Source organism: Artemia sp. Qi Xiang Cuo, chromosome 18 (genome assembly GCF_049724085.1).
Source record: "Artemia sp. Qi Xiang Cuo chromosome 18, ASM4972408v1, whole genome shotgun sequence".
NCBI classification, from domain to species: domain Eukaryota; kingdom Metazoa; phylum Arthropoda; class Branchiopoda; order Anostraca; family Artemiidae; genus Artemia; species Artemia sp. Qi Xiang Cuo.
In genome coordinates, this window is record NC_142811.1 from 463,409 (window position 1) to 484,739 (window position 21,331).

Here is a 21,331-nt window from a genome sequence, read left to right on the forward strand (position 1 = left end):
CTCTAACTAAAACTCTAAGCTAAGACTCTAAACTAAAACTCTGAATTAAAACTAAACTAAACTATACCTCTAACCAAAACTCCAATATCTAAACTAAGCTAAATTATAACTCTAACAAAAAAACTCTAAGCTAAGACTCTAAACTAAAACTCTAAATTCTCAACTAAAACTAAAGTAAACTATAAATAGAACTAAATCTATAAGCTAAGAGTCTAAACTAAAACTCTAAACTCTAACAAAAACTCTAAGCTAAGACTCTAAAATCTAAACAAAAACTCTTAACTAAAAGTAAACTAAACTATAATTCTAACTAAACTCTAAGCTAAGACTCTAAACTAAAACTCTAAACCCTAAACTAAAACTCTTAACTACTATAACTCTAACTGAAACTGTAAGATAATACCAAACTGAAACTCTAAACTAAAACTTTTATCTAAAACTAAACTAAACTAAAAGTGCAATGAAAAAACTCTAAGCTATGACTCTAGTCTTAAACTCTAAGCTAAAACTCTAAGTTAAAACTAAACTACAAGTCCAAAAACACTTAACTAAAACTAAAATAAAATATAACTCTAACTAAAACTCTAAGTGATGAGAGTCTAACTTGAAACTCTAGACTTTGAACTACAACTAAACTAAACTATAACTCTAACTAAAACTGTAAGCTAATATCAAAATAAAACTCTAAACTAAAACTCATATCTAAAACTAAACAACAACTCTAAACTAAAACTCTTAACTAAAACGAAACTCAACTACAACTCTAAACTAAAACTCTTAACTAAAGCTAAAAAACAACTCTAAACTAAAACTCTTAACTAAAACTAAACTAAACTATAACTCTAACAAAAACTCTAAGCTAAGACTCTAAACTAAAACTTAAAATTCCCAACAAAAACTAAACTAAACTATAAATAGAACTAAAACTCTAAGCTAAGACTCTAAACTAAAAGTCTAAACTCTAACTAAAACTCTAAGCTAAGACTCTAAACTAAAACTCTAAACTCTAACTAAAACGTAAAAAGAATATTTAGATTGTCTCTGTGTATGTGTGTGTGTTTGTGTGTGTGTGTGTGTGTGTGTGTGTGTGTGTGTGTGTGTGTGTGTGTGTGTGTGTGTGTGTGTGTGTGTGTGTGTGTGTGTGTGTGTGTGTGTGTGTGTGTGTGTGTGTGTGTGTGTGTGTGTGTGTGTGTGTGTGTGTGTGTGTGTGTGTGTGTGTGTGTGTGTGTGTGTGTGTGTGTGTGTGTGTGTGTGTGTGTGTGTGTGTGTGTGTGTGTGTGTGTGTGTGTGTGTGTGTGTGTGTGTGTGTGTGTGTGTGTGTGTGTGTGTGTGTGTGTGTGTGTGTGTGTGTGTGTGTGTGTGTGTGTGTGTGTGTGTGTGTGTGTGTGTGTGTGTGTGTGTGTGTGTGTGTGTGTGTGTGTGTGTGTGTGTGTGTGTGTGTGTGTGTGTGTGTGTGTGTGTGTGTGTGTGTGTGTGTGTGTGTGTGTGTGTGTGTGTGTGTGTGTGTGTGTGTGTGTGTGTGTGTGTGTGTGTGTGTGTGTGTGTGTGTGTGTGTGTGTGTGTGTGTGTGTGTGTGTGTGTGTGTGTGTGTGTGTGTGTGTGTGTGTGTGTGTGTGTGTGTGTGTGTGTGTGTGTGTGTGTGTGTGTGTGTGTGTGTGTGTGTGTGTGTGTGTGTGTGTGTGTGTGTGTGTGTGTGTGTGTGTGTGTGTGTGTGTGTGTGTGTGTGTGTGTGTGTGTGTGTGTGTGTGTGTGTGTGTGTGTGTGTGTGTGTGTGTGTGTGTGTGTGTGTGTGTGTGTGTGTGTGTGTGTGTTTGTGTGTGTGTGTGTGTGTGTGTGTGTGTGTGTGTGTGTCTGTTTGTCTCTCTTTGTTTCTGTGTGTGTGTTTTTGTTTCTTTGTGTATGTTTTTTTTTGTGTTTTTTTTTTTTTGTGTGTTTGTGTGTGTTTGTGTGTGTGTTTGTGTGTGTGTTTGTGTGTGTATGTGTGTGTGTATATATATAATATGATTCTTCAAGCGTAACCTGGGATAAGAAAAAGAAATTATGTCATATTTTTTTATGGTGATATGACACTTCAATTAAGCTGAAAAAATTTTCAGTGTTTAATGACCTAAATCTGTAGAACCGGTACCCTTTTATTGCCTTTTTTAAAATTCTTAATTCGGGCTTGATCCTAACATTAACGCTGTGGTTTTTTTTCTTTTTTTTTAAACACGCACACTGGGATAGATATATACAGAGATAAGAGAGAAAGAGAGAGAGAAGATTAAATTTTTTTCTTACATAATCACGGAGAGAGGCGACAGGCTCCTTGGCTACATCAGCTTCTTGGAATGGGAGTATGGTTTGCATGTTGCGTGTGCCAGTTGACCAGTTGACTGTTGGCTGGTGTATGATGGGTTCAGATGGTTGTGGCAACTTGTTGTGGATGTTGGATGTTTAAGTTGACCAGTTGAGTGTTGGTTGGTGTATGATGGGTCCGGATTGGACTAATGGTTGTGTCATCTTGCTGTGGATGTTGGATTTGGCAGCTGGACAGTTGGCTATTTGGTGGTTTACGGTTATTGTTGATGGTATTAATGGTTTTGGCCAACGACCATATTGTGTAACAGCTGGTCTGTTTGAAATGACCACTGGAGTCGCTTAAAACCTGCTTATCTTCTTAACAGATAGGGGGGCTCTGGAAAAACCTAAAAAAAAGTTTTTTTTCATGAGAAAATATTGAATGAGAACCATCAGTCCTCATCAATAGTATGCACAAGAATAAGTTTTAAAAATTTAAATCAAAAGTGTCATTTTATTTTTCTGATATGATTTAGAGATGTAAAAAAAAAGTTTTTTTTTCATGAGAAAATATTGAATGAGAACAATCAGTCCTCATCAATAGTATGCACAAGAATAAGTTTTAAAAATTTAAATCAAAAGTGTCATTCTATTTTTCTGATATGATTTAGAGATGTAAAAAAAAAGTTGAAAAAAAGTGAGTCACTACAAACATTATTTTTCTAATAGTAAAAGTTGCAACACACATATCTAAATTTTCCCATTTTGAAGTTGGAAAATATTAAATGTGAATTTTTTATGTTTTAAGTATGTTTCATGTCATTCTAAGAGATGTAAAAAAAAAGAGGGGAGGGGGGGGGGTTGGAGGAAGGGTGGAGGGGGGGGTGGAAGGCTGTGGCATAGTGGGGGGTGGGGAACTTTGGGCCGCAATAAAAAAATAGGTATGATTTACCTCATGTACTAAGCTTGCAAGCCATTTAAATGCAGTGTTTACACACTTTTTTTTGTTTTGATATTGCTCTTTACCGACCTCTGAAGATCCAGATTCAAAAATATTTAACAATCTATTAACTATAAGGGGATTGTATAAACCACTCGATAAATTATATTAGAATTAATTTCTTTATCCACTAAGAATATAAAATAAGAACTTACTTCCTGCTTGTAGCTTTCATCAATATTCCTTTTGTTAGAATTCATGGTTGTATTTCAAATGCCAATTTTGAACTGAGAAAATAACTCATTGTCAGAGTTTTTATACCCGTGTTCAAGGCTAAACATAAAACAACCACGCCTAACAAATTAATTAACAGACAGAATTTTGTAACTTCATACCAGGAGAAGAACCATCAACATACAATAAAAACAGTCCTGACTTTTAACAGAAACATTATATTTAACACCAAAACCATGGTTTCGTGAACAGCACGAATTTTCATGGTATGGTGATTCTGGTTATAATTGTAAAAAAAAAAATTTAACATGTTTTGTTTTCAGGAGAGCGCAAGTGACACAAAAGTCCTTAGAACTTTTACGGATAGGGAAGAGGGAAGGTGGTAGTAGTCAATATCATGCGTGTTGTAATTTTTGTTCGTTTTATCTTTGACTTGAATGTTCAATAGATTTTTTTACTTGTTTTAAGATCCATTTATTCATCTACATAAGTATATATTATCCTTATGTGTGATATGATCATTTGTTGTTGACGCACTGATAGTCGGCTTGATAGTCGAAGCATCCTCTTCCTTTTTTACCCCCTCAATTTTCTTGTGTTAAAATTTTATCTACACCGTTTCTAAGTGTAAAAAGTGACATTATACAGAAACCAAGCTAATGCCTCTATATTTACCAAACTTGCTCATATAGTTTCTATTAAAAAAAAGGCGTATTAAATGTGTGCCTAAAATCACAAGGTACTTCCTCTTTCAAAAATCAAATTCATAGTTTTCAGTAATTAAATAAAAAAAACAAGTTTTTTTTAACCGAAAGTAAGGAACGACGTTAAAACTTAAAACGAACAGGAATTATTCCGTATATGAAAGGGGCTGTCCCTTCCTCAACGCCTCACTCTTTAGGCTAAAGTTTGACTTTAATTTTTATTAAATTTTTGAACGTTTTTTAATTAATGCAGGTTTTGATTTTGGCTCACCGTAGATGAATATTTACAACAAAATTTTCATAATAATTTTACTTTTGTTTAGCTTTCTCGAAAGTTGTTCAATTTTATTCACGAACGTTTTTATTAGTAATAAATATACATAACTTACGAGTTAACTTACGTAACGAACTTCTATATTCATATATTTTTATACGTATATTAGGGGGTTCGCCCCCTAGTCAATACCTTGCTCTTTAAGCAAAAGTTTGAATTTTGTTCCAATTCTTTAAAAATGACCCCTTAATCACAAAGGCCGTTAATTAGAATAAATAACTCTTATGAAAGTACTAAAAACAATTTGGCTTAAAAAGCGAGGTATTGACTAGCGGGTGAACCCAATCATATACGTAATATTTTCTGATCGTTTTAAGTTTTGATGTTGCTCCTTACTTACAGTTGAAAAACCTGTTTGTTTTTATTTAATTTCTGATCTTTTTTCAAATAATGCTGGGATATCCGGCGCCCCCTTAATAGTAATGTCCCTTCCCCCATTGAAACTTCCTTCATGGAAAGATCCTCCCACATAACCCTCAACCTACCCCCTCCCCCTACTACCAGAAGAAATCCCCCCTGAAAACGTCTGTATACTTCCCAATAACCAATACTATAAGTAGGAAAGCCATAATATCTCCGAGGTAAACATAATTTATTCAAAGATTATTGATTGAGTCTAATGGGTTCAATGTCCCCTTTATCAAGGTCGATTTCTTTTTGTTTCTATATGTAATGACTCCGGTGTGAATTTTGCACAAGGGCACTAAGGGGAAGAGATGTATTGATTGACTCGAGGGGGAAGTGGATATCTGCGAAATTGGTTTACATAAATAAATGGGGAGAGGATTTCCGAATAATTGATTGCGTAATCGAAAGGGAAGTGGATTTCTGAGAAAATGATTGCGTAATCGACTAGGACAAGAGGGGAACTAAATTTCTGAGAAATTGATTTACATAATCGGTGGGGGAATGTATTGATTCACGAGTCTAACGGGAACAGGATCACGTGTTTCTTTCTAAGTCAATCAGGAGTCAGAAATATTAGCGGGACAGGATTGCAGAGAATATAAGGAAAGGATTTTTGCTATAGTTTTTATTAGTGTGTGAATAGAATTCAAAGGATTGAGAACACCTGCTGCCATCTACAATTTAGTCTAATGCCAAACCTACATAATTTATGCAAGGATTATCAATCGAGTCTAATGGGGTCAAGGTTGATTTATTTGTTGTTGTTTCTATGTGTAATGACTCCGGGGGGAAGTTTGCACATGCGCATTAACGGGAAGACATGCATTGATGGACTCGAAGGGAAACTGAATTTCTGAGAAATTGATTTACATAATCGGTGGGGGAATGTATTGATCGAGTCTAACGGGAACTTCCACAAAGGGGAGAGAATTTCTGAGACATTGATTTAAATAATCGAGGGAAGAGAATTTCTGAGAAATTGATTTGTATAATCAACTAGGACAAGAGGGGAAACATTATGGCTTCTTTGATCTTTAGGTCTGAGGGATAAATGGTCTTTAGTGACAGAGATAAATTAATATTTTTTTTTAAATATGGTTTCTCTGATCTTTAGGTCACAGAGATAAATTAATATTCTATCGAAGCCTTAATAGAGTAACCAAGAACACCTTAGAGATGAAGAGCTTAACGTGGGAAATGGTTTATAGGGAATTTCAAATGTGACAGTGCAGAGATGCAAAAACAAAAGAAAAACACAGAAATTACGTTTAGGGATTATTTGGGCGAAACCATTGGAGACATTTTATAAGATGATTTAGGCGAAACAGTTTGAGACATTTTAGATGATTATTTATGCGAAATAGTTTGAGAAATTTTAAAAAATGATTTTAGAACATGATATATAAAATGAGTTCGGACGAAACTCCGTTGTCGTTATAATACGCTAGTTCCATTTGAAGAGTGTTGTAAGGTTCCCGACCCCCACCCCAGTGAACCCCCCAATACCAAACACAAAGGCCCCCCGGGCCCCCCAAGAGCCCCCCCGCTCCCCAAAAGGGCCCCCAGGTGCCCCCACAGGGCCCCTTGGTGCCCCCACAGGGCCCGCTGGTGCCCCCAAAGGGCCCTCCGGCTCCCCCAAAGGGTCCGCCCTGCGCCCTCAAAGGGCCTCCCAGCACCCCTAAAGGGGCCCCCGCCCTAGTTTAGAGTTTTAATTTGATACTAGCTTAAAGTTTTAGTTGGATTTGTAGTTTAGTTTAGTTATAGTTAAGAGTTTTAGTTTAGAGTTTAGAGTTTTAGTTTATTGTCTTAGGTTTCTCCACATTTAAATTAGGTTAGGTTAGGCTATCATGAGCTTAGGTTAGGTTAGATTAGGTTAGCCTAAGTTAGGTTAGGTTAGGTTAGCCTAGGTACACGTGCGTACGTAGGCTAACCTAACCTAACTTAGCCTAACCTAATCTAACCTAACCTAAGCTCATGATAACCTAACCTAACCTAGCTTAACTGTGGAGAAACCTAAGAAGCTAAACTAAAACTCTAAACTAAAACTCTTACATAAACTATAACTCTAAACTAAAACTCTTAACTAAAACTAAACTATACCTCTAACTAAAACTCTAACCTAAGACTCTAAACTAAAACTCTAAACTCCAAGCTAAAACCTTAAACTAGAACTCTTAACTAGAGCTATACTAAACTATACCTCTAACTAAAACTCTAAGCTAAGACTCTAAACTAAAACTCTAAACTCAAAACTGAAACTATTACCTACTATAACTCCAACTAAAACTGTAAGCTAATACCAAACTGAAACTCTAAACTAAAACTCATATCTAAAAATGAACTAAACAAAAAGTGCAATTAAAAACTCTAAGCTTTTACTCTAGGCTAAAACTCTAAACTATAATGTTTAGCTGAAACTAAACTACAAGTCCAAAAACACTTAACTAAAACGAAAATAAAATATAACTCTAACTAAAACTGTAAGTGCTGAGAGTCTAACTTGGAACTCTAGACTCTGATTTACAACTAAACTAAACTATAACTCTAAACTAAAATTCTTAACTAACATTAAACTAAACTATAACTTTAACTAAAACTCTAAACTCCAAAAAAAACTCTGAAGTCTAAAATAAAACTCTTAAATAAAATTAAAATAAACTATAACTCTTACTAAAACTCTAAGATATGACTCTAAGCTAAAACTCTAAACTCTGAACTAAAACTCTTAACTAAAACTAAACTACAACTCTAAATTAAAACCCTTAACTAAAACTAAACTACAACTCTAAACTAAAACTCTTAACTAAAACTAAACTAAAAGTCTTAACTAAAACTCTTAACTAAAACTAAAGTAAACTATAACTCTAACTAAAACTCTAAACTAACAATTTAAATTAAAACTCTAGACTCTAAACTAGAATTAAACTAAACTATAACTCTAACTAAAACTCTAAACTCTAAACTAAAACTCTTATCTAAAACTAAAAAACACCTATAAACTAAAATTCTTAACTAAAACTACACTAAACTATAACTCTAGCTAAAACTCAAAGCTAAGACTTTAAACTAAAACTCTGAATTAAAACTAAACTATAACTCTAACTATAACTAAAACTCTAAGCTTAGACTCAAAACTAAAACTCCAATATCTAAACTAAAACTCTTAACTAAAACTAAACTAAAACTATAACTCTAACTAAAACTCTACAGTAAAACTGTAAACTAAAACTATAAACTCTAAACTAAAACTCTTAAGTAAAACTAAACTAGATATCTAAACTAATGCTCCTAACTAAAACTGAACTAAACTATAACTCCAAAGTAAAACTAAAGTAAACTATAACTCTAACTAAAACTCTAAGCTAACACTCTAAATTAAAACTCTAGACTCTAAACTAGAACTAAACTAAAACTTAAACTAAAACTCTAAACTAAAACTCCTATCTGAAAAACTAAACAATACCTCTAAACTAAGATCCTTAACTAAAACTAAACTAAACTATAACTCTAACTAAAACTATAAGCTAAGACTCAAAACTAACACTGAATTAAAACTAAACTAAACTATAACTCTAACTAAAACTCTAAGCAAAGACTCTAAACTAAAACTCTAAACTCTAAGCTAAAACTCTTAACTGCTATAACTCTAACTAAAACTATAAGCTAATATCAAACTGAAACTCTAAACTAAAACTCTTATCTAAAACTAAACTAAACTAAAAGTGCAAGGAAAAACTCTAAGCTATGACTCTCGGCTTAAACTCTAAACTAAAACGTTTAGCTAAAACTAAACTACAAGTCCAGAAACTCTTAACTAAAACTAAACTAAACTACAACTCTAAACTAAAACTCTTAACTAAAACTAAACTACAACTCTAAACTAAAACTCTTAACAAAAATTAAGATAAACTATAACTTTAACTAAAACTCTAAGCTAAGACTCAAAACTAACACTCTGAATTCAAACTAAACAAAACTATAACTCTAACTAGAACTCTAAGCAAAGACTCTAAACTAAAACTCTAAACTCTAAATTAAAACTCTTAACTGCTATAACTCTAACTAAAACTATAAGCTAATATCAAACTGAAACTCTAAACTAAAACTCTTATCTAAAGCTAAACTAAACTAAAAGTGCAAGGAAAAACTCTAAGCTATGACTCTAGGCTAAAACTCTAAACTAAAACGCTAAGCAAAAACTAAACAACAAGTCCAGAAACTCTTAACTAAAACTAAACTAAACTACAACTCTAAACTAAAACTCTTAACTAAAACTAAACTACAACTCTAAACTAAAACTCTTAACAAAAAGGAAGATAAAATATAACTCTAACTAAAAGTCTAAACTAAAGTCTAGTCTAAAGTCTAAACTCTGAAGTCTAAACTAAAACTCTTAACTAATATTAAACTAAAATTCAAAAACTCTAACTAAAACTCTAAGCTAAAACTCTAAACTAAGACTCTGAATTAAAACTAAACTAAACTATACCTCTAACTAAAACTCTAAGCTAAGACTCAAAACTAAAACTCCAATATCTAAACTAAACTAAACTATAACTCTAACAAAAAACTCTAAGCTAAGACTCTAAACTAAAACTCTAAATTCTCAACTAAAGTAAACTATAAATGGAACTAAAACTCTAAGCTAAGACTCTAAAATATTGCTCCTAACTAAAACTAAACTAAACTAAAACTCTAAAGTAAAACTAAAGTAAACTATAAATCTAACTACAACCCTAAGCTAACACTCTAAATTAAAACTCTAGACTCTAAATTAGAATTAAACTAAAACTTAAATTAAAACTCTAAACTCTAAACTAAAACTCTTATCTAAAACTAAACAACACCTCTAAACTAAAATTCTTAACTAAAACTAAACTAAACTATAACTCTAACTAAAACTTTAAGCTAAGACTCAAAGCTAACACTGAATTAAAACTAATCTAAACTATAACTCTAACTAAAACTCTAAGCAAAGACTCTAAACTAAATCTCTAAACTCTAAGCTAAAACTCTTAACTACTATAACTCTAACTAAAACTCTAAGCCAATACCCAACTGAAACTCTAAACTAAAACTATTGTCTAAAACTAAACAAAACTAAAAGGGCAAGGAAAAACTCTAAACTATGACTCTAGGCTAAAACTCTAAACTAAATCGTTTAGCTAAAACTTAACTACAATTCCAGAAACTATTAACTAAAACTAAAATAAACTACAACTCTAAACTAAAACTCTTAACTAAAACTAAACTACAACTCTAAACTAAAACTCCTAACAAAAATTAAGCTAAACTATAGCTCTAACTAAAACACTAAACTCTAAACTAAAACTCTGAAGTCTAAACTAAAACTCTTAACTAAAATTAAACTAAACTATAACTCTAACTAAAACTCTAAGCTAAGACTCTAAACTAAAACTCTGAATGAAAACTAAACTAAACTATAACTCTAACTAAAACTCTAAGCTAAGACTCAAAACAAAAACTCCAATATCTAAACTAAACTAAACTATAACTCTAACAAAAAAACTCTAAGCTAAGACTCTAAACTAAAACTCTAAATTCTCAACTAAAACTAAAGTAAACTATAAATAGAACTAATTCTATAAGCTAAGAGTCTAAACTAAAACTCTAAACTCTAACTAAAACTCTAAGCTAAGACTCTAAACTCTAAACAAAAACTCTTAACTAAAAGTAAACTAAACTATAATTCAAACTAAACTCTAAGCTAAGACTCTAAACTAAAACTCTAAACTCGAAACTAAACCTCTTAACTACTATAACTCTAACTAAAACTGTAAGCTAATACCTAACTGAAACTCTAAACCAAAACTTTTATTTAAAGCTAAACTAAACTAAAAGTGCAATGAAAAAACTCTAAGCTAAAACTCTAGTCTAAAACTCTATGCTAAAACGTTTAGTTAAAACTAAACTACAATTCCAAAAACACTTAACTAAAACTAAAATAAAATATAACTCTAACTAAAATTCTAAGTGATGAGAGTTTAACTTGAAACTCTAGACTTTGAACTACAACTAAACTAAACTATAACTCTAACTAAAACTGTAAGCTATTATCAAACTAAAACTCTAAACTAAAACTCATATCTAAAACTAAACAACAACTCTAAACTAAAACTCTTAACTAAAACTAAACTAAACTATAACTCTAACAAAAACTCTAAGCTAAGACTCTAAACTAAAACTTAAAATTCCCAACAAAAACTAAACTAAACTATAAATAGACCTAAAACTTTAAGCTAAGACTCAAAACTAACACTGAATTAAAACTAAACTAAACTATAACTCTAACTAAAACTCTAAGCAAAGACTAAACTAAAACTCTAAACTCTAAACTAATACTCTTAACTACTATAACTCTAACTAAAACTATAAGCTAATATCAAACTGAAACTCTAAACTAAAACTCTAATCTAAAACTAAACTAAACTAAAAGTGCATGGAACAACTCTAAACTATGACTCTAGGCTAAAACTCTAAACTAAATCGTTTAGCTAAAACTTAACTACAATTCCAGAAACTATTAACTAAAACTAAAATAAACTACAACTCTAAACTAAAACTCTTAACTAAAACTAAACTACAACTCTAAACTAAAACTCCTAACAAAAATTAAGCTAAACTATAGCTCTAACTAAAACACTAAACTCTAAACTAAAACTCTGAAGTCTAAACTAAGACTCTTAACTAAAAATAAACTAGACTATAAGTCTAAGTAAATCTCTAAGCTAAGACTCTAAACTAAAAATCTGAATTAAAACAAAACTAAACTATACCTCTAACTAAAAATCTAAGTTAAAACTCAAAACTAAAATTTAAATCTCTAAACTAAACTAAACTATAACTCTAACAAAAAACTCTAAGCTAAGACTCTAAACTAAAACTCTAAATTCTCAACTAAAACTAAAGTAAACTATAAATGGAACTAAAACTATAAGCTAAGACTCTAAAATATTGCTCCTAACTAAAACTAAACTAAACTATAACTCTAAAGTAAAACTAAAGTAAACTATAACTCTAACTACAACTCTAAGCTAACACTATAAATTAAAATTCTAGACTCTAAATTAGAATTAAACTAAAACTTAAATTAAAACTCTAAACTCTAAACTAAAACTCTTATCTAAAACTAAACAACACCTCTAAACTAAAATTCTTAACTAAAACTAAACTAAACTATAACTCTAACTAAAATTCTAAGCTAAGACTCAAAGCTAAATCTGAATTAAAACAAATCTAAACTATAACTCTAACTAAAACTCCAAGCAAAGACTCTAAACTAAAACTCTAAACTCTAAGCTAAAACTCTTAACTACTATAACTCTAACTAAAACTCTAAGCCAATACCAAACTGAAACTCTAAACTAAAACTCTTATCTAAAACTAAACTAAACTAAAAGTGCAATGAAAACCTCTAAACTATGACTCTAGGCTAAAACTCTAAACTAAATCGTTTAGCTAAAACTTAACTACAATTCCAGAAACTATTAACTAAAACTAAAATAAACTACAACTCTAAACTAAAACTCTTAACTAAAACTAAACTACAACTCTAAACTAAAACTCCTAACAAAAATTAAGCTAAACTATAGCTCTAACTAAAACACTAAACTCTAAACTAAAACTCTGAAGTCTAAACTAAAACTCTTAACTAAAATTAAACTAAACTATAACTCTAACTAAAACTCTAAGCTAAGACTCTAAACTAAAACTCTGAATTAAAACTAAAATAAACTATACCTCTAACTAAAACTCTAAGCTAAGACTAAAAACCAAAACTCCAATATCTAAACTAAGCTAAACTATAACTCTAACAAAAAAACTCTAAGCTAAGACTCTAAACTAAAACTCTAAATTCTCAACTAAAACTAAAGTAAACTATAAATAGAACTAATTCTATAAGCTAAGAGTCTAAACTAAAACTCTAAACTCTAACTAAAACTCTAAGCTAAGACTCTAAACTCTAAACAAAAACTCTTAACTAAAAGTAAACTAAACTATAATTCAAACTAAACTCTAAGCTAAGACTCTAAACTAAAACTCTAAACTCGAAACTAAACCTCTTAACTACTAAAACTCTAACTAAAACTGTAAGCTAATACCTAACTGAAACTCTAAACCAAAACTTTTATTTAAAGCTAAACTAAACTAAAAGTGCAATGAAAAAACTCTAAGCTAAAACTCTAGTCTAAAACTCTATGCTAAAACGTTTAGTTAAAACTAAACTACAATTCCAAAAACACTTAACTAAAACTAAAATAAAATATAACTCTAACTAAAATTCTAAGTGATGAGAGTTTAACTTGAAACTATAGACTTTGAACTACAAATAAACTAAACTATAACTCTAACTAAAACTGTAAGCTAATATCAAACTAAAACTCTAAACTAAAACTCATATCTAAAACTAAACAACAACTCTAAACTAAAGCTCTTAACTAAAACTAAACTAAACTATAACTCTAACAAAAACTCTAAGCTAAGACTCTAAACTAAAACTTAAAATTCCCAACAAAAACTAAACTAAACTATAAATAGACCTAAAACTTTAAGCTAAGACTCAAAACTAACACTGAATTAAAACTAAACTAAACTATAACTCTAACTAAAACTCTAAGCAAAGACTAAACTAAAACTCTGAACTCTAAACTAATACTCTTAACTACTATAACTCTAACTAAAACTATAAGCTAATATCAAACTGAAACTCTAAACTAAAACTCTAATCTAAAACTAAACTAAAAGTGCATGGAACAACTCTAAGCTATGACTCTAGGCTAAAACTCTAAACTAAAACGTTTAGCTAAAACTTAACTACAATTCCAGAAACTATTAACTAAAACTAAAATAAACTACAACTCTAAACTAAAACTCTTAACTAAAACTAAACTACAACTCTAAACTAAAACTCCTAACAAAAATTAAGCTAAACTAAGCTCTAACTAAAACACTAAACTCTAAACTAAAACTCTGAAGTCTAAACTAAAACTCTTAACTAAAATTAAACTAAACTATAACTCTAACTAAAACTCTAAGCTAAGACTCTAAACTAAAACTCTGAATTAAAACTAAAATAAACTATACCTCTAACTAAAACTCTAAGCTAAGACTCAAAACCAAAACTCCAATATCTAAACTAAGCTAAACTATAACTCTAACAAAAAAACTCTAAGCTAAGACTCTAAACTAAAACTCTAAATTCTCAACTAAAACTAAAGTAAACTATAAATAGAACTAATTCTATAAGCTAAGACTCTAAACTAAAACTCTAAACTCTAACTAAAACTCTAAGCTAAGACTCTAAACTCTAAACAAAAACTCTTAACTAAAAGTAAACTAAACTATAATTCAAACTAAACTCTAAGCTAAGACTCTAAACTAAAACTCTAAACTCGAAACTAAAACTCTTAACTACTAAAACTCTAACTAAAACTGTAAGCTAAAACCTAACTGAAACTCTAAACCAAAACTTTTATCTAAAGCTAAACTAAACTAAAAGTGCAATGAAAAAACTCTAAGCTAAAACTCTAGTCTAAAACTCTATGCTAAAACGTTTAGTTAAAACTAAACTACAATTCCAAAAACACTTAACTAAAACAAAAATAAAATATAACTCTAACTAAAATTCTAAGTGATGAGAGTTTAACTTGAAACTCTAGACTTTGAACTACAACTAAACTAAACTATAACTCTAACTAAAACTGTAAGCTAGTATCAAACTAAAACTCTAAACTAAAACTCATATATAAAACTAAACAACAACTCTAAACTAAAACTCTTAACTAAAACTAAACTAAACTATAACTCTAACAAAAACTCTAAGCTAAGACTCTAAACTAAAACTTAAAATTCCCAACAAAAACTAAACTAAACTATAAATAGACCTAAAACTTTAAGCTAAGACTCAAAACTAACACTGAATTAAAACTAAACTAAACTATAACTCTAACTAAAACTCTAAGCTAAGACTAAAATAAAGCTCTAAACTCTAAACTAAAACTAACTACTATAACTCTAACTAAAAGTATAAGCTAATATCAAACTGAAACTCTAAACTAAAACTCTTATCTAAAACTAAACTAAACTAAAAGTGCAAGGAAAAACTCTAAGCTATGACTCTAGGCTAAAACTCTAAACTAAAACGTTTAGCTAAAACTAAACTATAAGTTCAGAAACTCTTAACTAAAACTAAACTAAACTAAAACTCTAAACTAAAACTCTTAACTAAAACTAAACTACAACTCTAAACTAAAACTCCTAACAAAAATTAAGCTAAACTATAACTCTAACTAAAACACTAAACTCTAAACTATAACTATGAATTCTGAACTAAAACTATTAACTAAAATTAAACTAAACTATAACTCTAACTAAAACTCTAAGCTAAGACTCTAAACTAAAACTCTGAATTAAAACTAAACTAAACTATACCTCTAACTAAAACTCTAAGCTAAGACTCAAAACCAAAACTCCAATATCTAAACTAAGCTAAATTATAACTCTAACAAAAAAACTCTAAGCTAAGACTCTAAACTAAAACTCTAAATTCTCAACTAAAACTAAAGTAAACTATAAATAGAACTAAATCTATAAGCTAAGAGTCTAAACTAAAACTCTAAACTCTAACAAAAACTCTAAGCTAAGACTCTAAACTCTAAACAAAAACTCTTAACTAAAAGTAAACTAAACTATAATTCTAACTAAACTCTAAGCTAAGACTCTAAACTAAAACTCTAAACTCTAAACTAAAACTCTTAACTACTATAACTCTAACTGAAACTGTAAGATAATACCTAACTGAAACTCTAAACTAAAACTTTTATCTAAAACTAAACTAAACTAAAAGTGCAATGAAAAAACTCTAAGCTATGACTCTAGTCTGAAACTCTAAGCTAAAACGTTTAGTTAAAACTAAACTACAATTCAAAAAACACTTAACTAAAACTAAAATAAAATGTAACTCTAACTAAAACTCCAAGTATTGTGAGTCTAACTTGAAACTCTAGACTCAGAACTACAACTAAACTAAACTATAACTCTAACTAAAACTGTAAGCTAATATCAAAATAAAACTCTAAACTAAAAATCATATCTAAAACTAAAAAATAACTATAAACTAAAACTCTTAACTAAAACGAAACTCAACTACAACTCTAAACTAAAACTCTTAACTAAAGCTAAAAAACAACTCTAAACTAAAACTCTTAACTAAAACTAAACTAAACTATAACTCTAACAAAAACTCTAAGCTAAGACTCTAAACTAAAACTTAAAATTCCCAACAAAAACTAAACTAAACTATAAATAGAACTAAAACTAAGCTAAGACTCTAAACTAAAACTCTAAACTCTAACTAAAACTCTAAGCTAAGACTCTAAACTAAAACTTCTAAACTTCCATTAAACGTAAAAAGAATACGTATTGTTTCTGTGTATGTGTGTGTGTGTGTGTGTGTGTGTGTGTGTGTGTGTGTGTGTGTGTGTGTGTGTGTGTGTGTGTGTGTGTGTGTGTGTGTGTGTGTGTGTGTGTGTGTGTGTGTGTGTGTGTGTGTGTGTGTGTGTGTGTGTGTGTGTGTGTGTGTGTGTGTGTGTGTGTGTGTGTGTGTGTGTGTGTGTGTGTGTGTGTGTGTGTGTGTGTGTGTGTGTGTGTGTGTGTGTGTGTGTGTGTGTGTGTGTGTGTGTGTGTGTGTGTGTGTGTGTGTGTGTGTGTGTGTGTGTGTGTGTGTGTGTGTGTGTGTGTGTGTGTGTGTGTGTGTGTGTGTGTGTGTGTGTGTGTGTGTGTGTGTGTGTGTGTGTGTGTGTGTGTGTGTGTGTGTGTGTGTGTGTGTGTGTGTGTGTGTGTGTGTGTGTGTGTGTGTGTGTGTGTGTGTGTGTGTGTGTGTGTGTGTGTGTGTGTGTGTGTGTGTGTGTGTGTGTGTGTGTGTGTGTGTGTGTGTGTGTGTGTGTGTGTGTGTGTGTGTGTGTGTGTGTGTGTGTGTGTGTGTGTGTGTGTGTGTGTGTGTGTGTGTGTGTGTGTGTGTGTGTGTGTGTGTGTGTGTGTGTGTGTGTGTGTGTGTGTGTGTGTGTGTGTGTGTGTGTGTGTGTGTGTGTGTGTGTGTGTGTGTGTGTGTGTGTGTGTGTGTGTGTGTGTGTGTGTGTGTGTGTGTGTGTGTGTGTGTGTGTGTGTGTGTGTGTGTGTGTGTGTGTGTGTGTGTGTGTGTGTGTGTGTGTGTGTGTGTGTGTGTGTGTGTGTGTGTGTGTGTGTGTGTGTGTGTGTGTGTGTGTGTGTGTTTTTTTGTGTGTGTGTGTGTTTGTGTGTGTGTGTGTTTAATATGATTCTTCGAGTGTAACCTGGTATAAGAAAGAGAAATTATGCCATATTTTTTTATATGGTGATGTGACACTTCAATGAAGCTGAAAAAAATATTTTCAGTGTTTAATTACCTAAATATATAGAACCGCTACCCTTATATTACTTTTTTTAAATTCTTAATTCATGCTAGATCCTAACATTGACATTGAGGTTTTTTTCTGGTTTTTTTTTATAACACGCACACTGAAATAGATATGTACAGAGATAAGAGAGAGAGAGAGAAAAAGGATACAATTTTTCGTAAGTAATCACGGAGAGAGGTGACTGGTTGCATGATTACATCAGCTTCATTGGATGGAAGTATGGTTTGCATGTTGGGTGTGGCAGTTGACCAGTTGACAGTTGGTTTGTGTATGATGGGTCCGAATGGTTGTGTCATCTTGTTGTGAGTGTTGGATGTGGGAATTGACCAGTTGACAAATGACTGGTGTATGATGGGTCCGGATGGTTGTGGCATATTGTTTTGGATCCTGGATGTGGCTGCTGGATAGTTGGCTATTGGACGGTTTACGGTTAATGTTGATGTTATTAATGGATTCGACCTATGACCATGTTGTATAACCGATGGTCTGTTTGAAATGGCTACCGGAGTCGCTTCACCCCGTCTTATCTTCTTAATGGGTAGGGGGAGCTCTGGAAAATACTAAAAAAAATTTTTTTTTTAATGAAAAAAATATTTAAAGATAACCAACAGTCCTCATCAATATTATGCACAAGAATAATCTTTTTAAAATTTAAATTAAGTGTCATTCTATTTTTCTGATATGATTTAGAGATGTAAAAAAAAGTTTAAAAAAAAGTTTAAAAAAAACTGTCACAAAAAAAAATTAAAAAAAAACTGTCAGAAACAAAAAAATAATTAATACAAAAACTATCTTTCTAATATTAAAAGGCGCAACGTTTATATCTAAATCACTCCAATTTTGAAGTTGTAAAAAATTAAATGTAAATTTATTGTTTTTTTAGAATGTTTCATGACATTCTAAGAGATGTAAAAAAAAGTTAAAAAATGTTAAAAAAAAAAAAATTGGTCACTACAAACATTATTTTTCTGATAGTAAAAGTTGCGACACACATATCTATATCATTCCCATTTTGAAGTTGGAAAATATTAAATATGAATTTTTTTTGTTTTAATTGTGTTTCATGACATTCTAAGAGATGTAAAAAAAAGTTACAAAAAGTTAAAAAAAAATGTTGGGGGGGGAGGGGGTGGTGGTGGTGGTGGAGTGGGGGGTGGACGATTGTGGCATAGTGGAGGGTGGGGAACTTTGGGCCAGAATACAAAATAGGTATGATTTACCTCATGTATTAAGCTCGCAAGTCATTTAAATGCAGTGTTTACATACTTTTTTCTTGTTTTTATATTGCTCTTTACCGACCTCTGGAGATCCAGGTTCAAAAAATATTTAACAATCTGTTAACTATAATGGGGTCACCCGATAAATTTTATTAGAATTAATTTCTTTACCCACTAAGAATATAAAAGAATAACTTACTTCTTGCGTGTAGCTTTCGTCAATATTCCTTTTGTTTGAATGCATCATTATAATTCAAATGCCAATTCCGAACTGATAAAATAATTCATTGTCAGAGTTTTTATATCCGTGTTCAAGGTTAAAATTACTGTGTACAATTAAAGGTAGCAGACAGATAGGAAATTACTACAGTACAATGATCGGATTCAACTACCATGAAAACACGCATGACTTTTAACAGAAACATCACGCACTTTGAACAGAGATCAGCACGAATTTTCATGGTGGTTGAATCCGATCATTGTACTGTCTGCTTGTATGACGGTAGTACTGTGCGCTTGAAAGCATTATAGATATATGGTGGGACTGTGCGCTACTTATCGTTATAGCTATAAGGGGGGACTGTGCGCTTGTATGGTATGGGTACTGTGCGCTTGTAAATATTACTACATTACTACTAATTTTCTTGATCAGTTTTTCAAAATACAATTTCTTTAAGCACTTACGGACTTCACCCATATGGCTAAAATGGGGGTAAAGTTCATTTGTGATGCAAATGAATGTTAGGCTATATTTACATTCAGGATGCAATTCTGGGTATATATTTGAACATTAGGGGGGGGGGGGGGGTAGGCCTATATACTTTGTATATATAGGTTCTAAGAAATTCATGAATTTCTTAGAACAACTGAACAAACTTTTTCATATCCCTATTTTTAATAGAATATCCCTAGTTTTATAGAAAATTTTAACAAAAGAAATTTCGCATGACAGTGAATCAAAGAGTTTTTTTGAATTTTTTTCAGCTGAAGTTGAGTTATTTTCCTTTTCAGTACTACTACTACTATCACAACACTTAGTACCCCATTTCGACCCTAGGTGAGGTCAGCAGGGGTAAAAATGCTATTTGCTGTATTATAATAACATAATACATAATTGAAAAAATATGTAATTGAAAGGTCGATTCCTATTATTTCAAGTCCGGGGAGAACGCAATTGACATCAGAATTAAAAAATCCCATCATTTAGTACCTCATTTCCACCTTAGGAGAGGTCAGAACGGGTAAAAATACCATTTGTGGTATTATAATAATATAAAACATAGTTGAACAAAATCGGGAAATAGGGTACTAAGTGAAGGAATTTCCCAATTGTGATGTCATTTTTGTCCTCCCTGGACTTGAATTAATAGGAAATAGCCTTTCAATTATGTATTTCTTCAATTATGTGTTATATTTTTATAACAATTCATTCTTAAAGTATGTGGGGGGGGGGATGAAAACTGGAAAGGCACAGGACAAAATTATCACAGAATAGAGCCTAATTTGGGCAAGTACAATACAGGCCGACTTCTGGTGATCAGCAACAGTCTTAGACACTTGAAACTGAATCTTATTTTTATCACCGCGAGTAGTGTGCTGTCATATGTTATAAATTGAGCCTCTGTAAGGGGATCCAGAAGAAGGGTCAAAATTCTTTGTTTCAGGATGTCTACGTAAAGGGTTTGTCTCATTTTAGCCAAACTTAGTTAGAAGTAATATTTGATGTTCTAGCTCTACTTTTTAGAGCTTGGAATAGATTACAATTTCGTGGGAAAGAAGAAGCGGAAACCTAAGTTGTCACAATTCCGGAACAGGGCGTGGCATTCGAACCAAAAATGTTGGGAAGTAAAATATAGTGTCCCAGTTGCTTGATTTGAATACCCAGCACATTATTAATATTAAACAGTAGCGAAAATTCTTATACTCTTCATTAAAAATTTTTGGGATACATCAGTCGCACACCTTTGTTCATGGCTCCGGCTTATTTAATATTCATGCTGTGGTAGGAACTGAAGCTATTGTTGTGACGCAAAGGGTAACTTTCCGCGTGCTTTGATGTGTCCCATTTCTGAACCGAATTTTGCTACTATTTAGTATTTATACTGTGATGCCCAGAAGCAAATTGACATCTGTGGAGGTGATGGTCTCCCTTAACTGTTTTGATCGGAACATCGGCCAGTACGTGTAATCGGGTTTCAATTGAAACTTTCGTTAAATTTGTTAGAAAGAATGAGTTGATTTTTACTTTAGATCAAATCAGGGATCAGGGCTTATTCAACTCAGTCAGGGAAGGGCAAAATTCTCGGCCAAGTGGATCTATCAGAAAGGCTTATTGGATCTCGACCAAATTTTACAAGGTTTAAGAGTTCGGATTTTGATGTTACCATTAGGGAGGGAGGCTCTGTTGTCCAAGTCTATGCCCCAGACTCCGCCAGAAGTGAGGAAGAATGCGATGAATTCTTTTTCACACTACAAAGGGTCATTGACCAAATCCATAAGAAAGACGTACTGATTATCATGGGGGACTTTAACGCTATAGTAGGTATGGATAATACCGGTCGATCCGATATAATGGGGACTTTTGGTCACGGAAAACTCAATGCGAGAGGGAAACGATTGCTCGACTTCTGCCGAGAAATCGAGTTATTCTTAACAAACACAATTTTCAAACACCACCATCGACGTAAAGTGACTTGGAGATCCCCAGACGGTAAAACCGAGAACATGATTGATTATATCCTGATATCGAAGCGCTGAAA

The 21,331-nt window shown here is 31.8% G+C and overlaps 1 protein-coding gene across 1 annotated transcript; it reads left to right on the forward strand.

Annotated features, from left to right (window-relative positions):
* Window positions 1-2,470: 2,470 nt before the first annotated feature.
* On the forward strand, window positions 2,471-21,329 carry LOC148941099 (protein CFDP2-like). The gene is made up of 2 exons (XM_089104578.1): window positions 2,471-2,602; window positions 20,823-21,329. The coding sequence occupies exons 1-2, from the start codon at window positions 2,471-2,473 to the stop codon at window positions 21,327-21,329; spliced, it is 639 nt and encodes a 212-aa protein (XP_088960704.1).
* Window positions 21,330-21,331: the final 2 nt, after the last annotated feature.

What these genes read in the sequence shown, in the direction of transcription:
- LOC148941099 (XM_089104578.1), top strand. Translation starts at nt 2,471, where the DNA reads ATGGGTCCGGATTGGACTAATGGTTGTGTCATCTTGCTGTGGATGTTG. An exon ending in TTGGCCAACGACCATATTGT is followed by an intron (nt 2,603 to 20,822) that starts GTAACAGCTGGT and finishes TTTTTACTTTAG; the next exon opens with ATCAAATCAGGGATCAGGGC.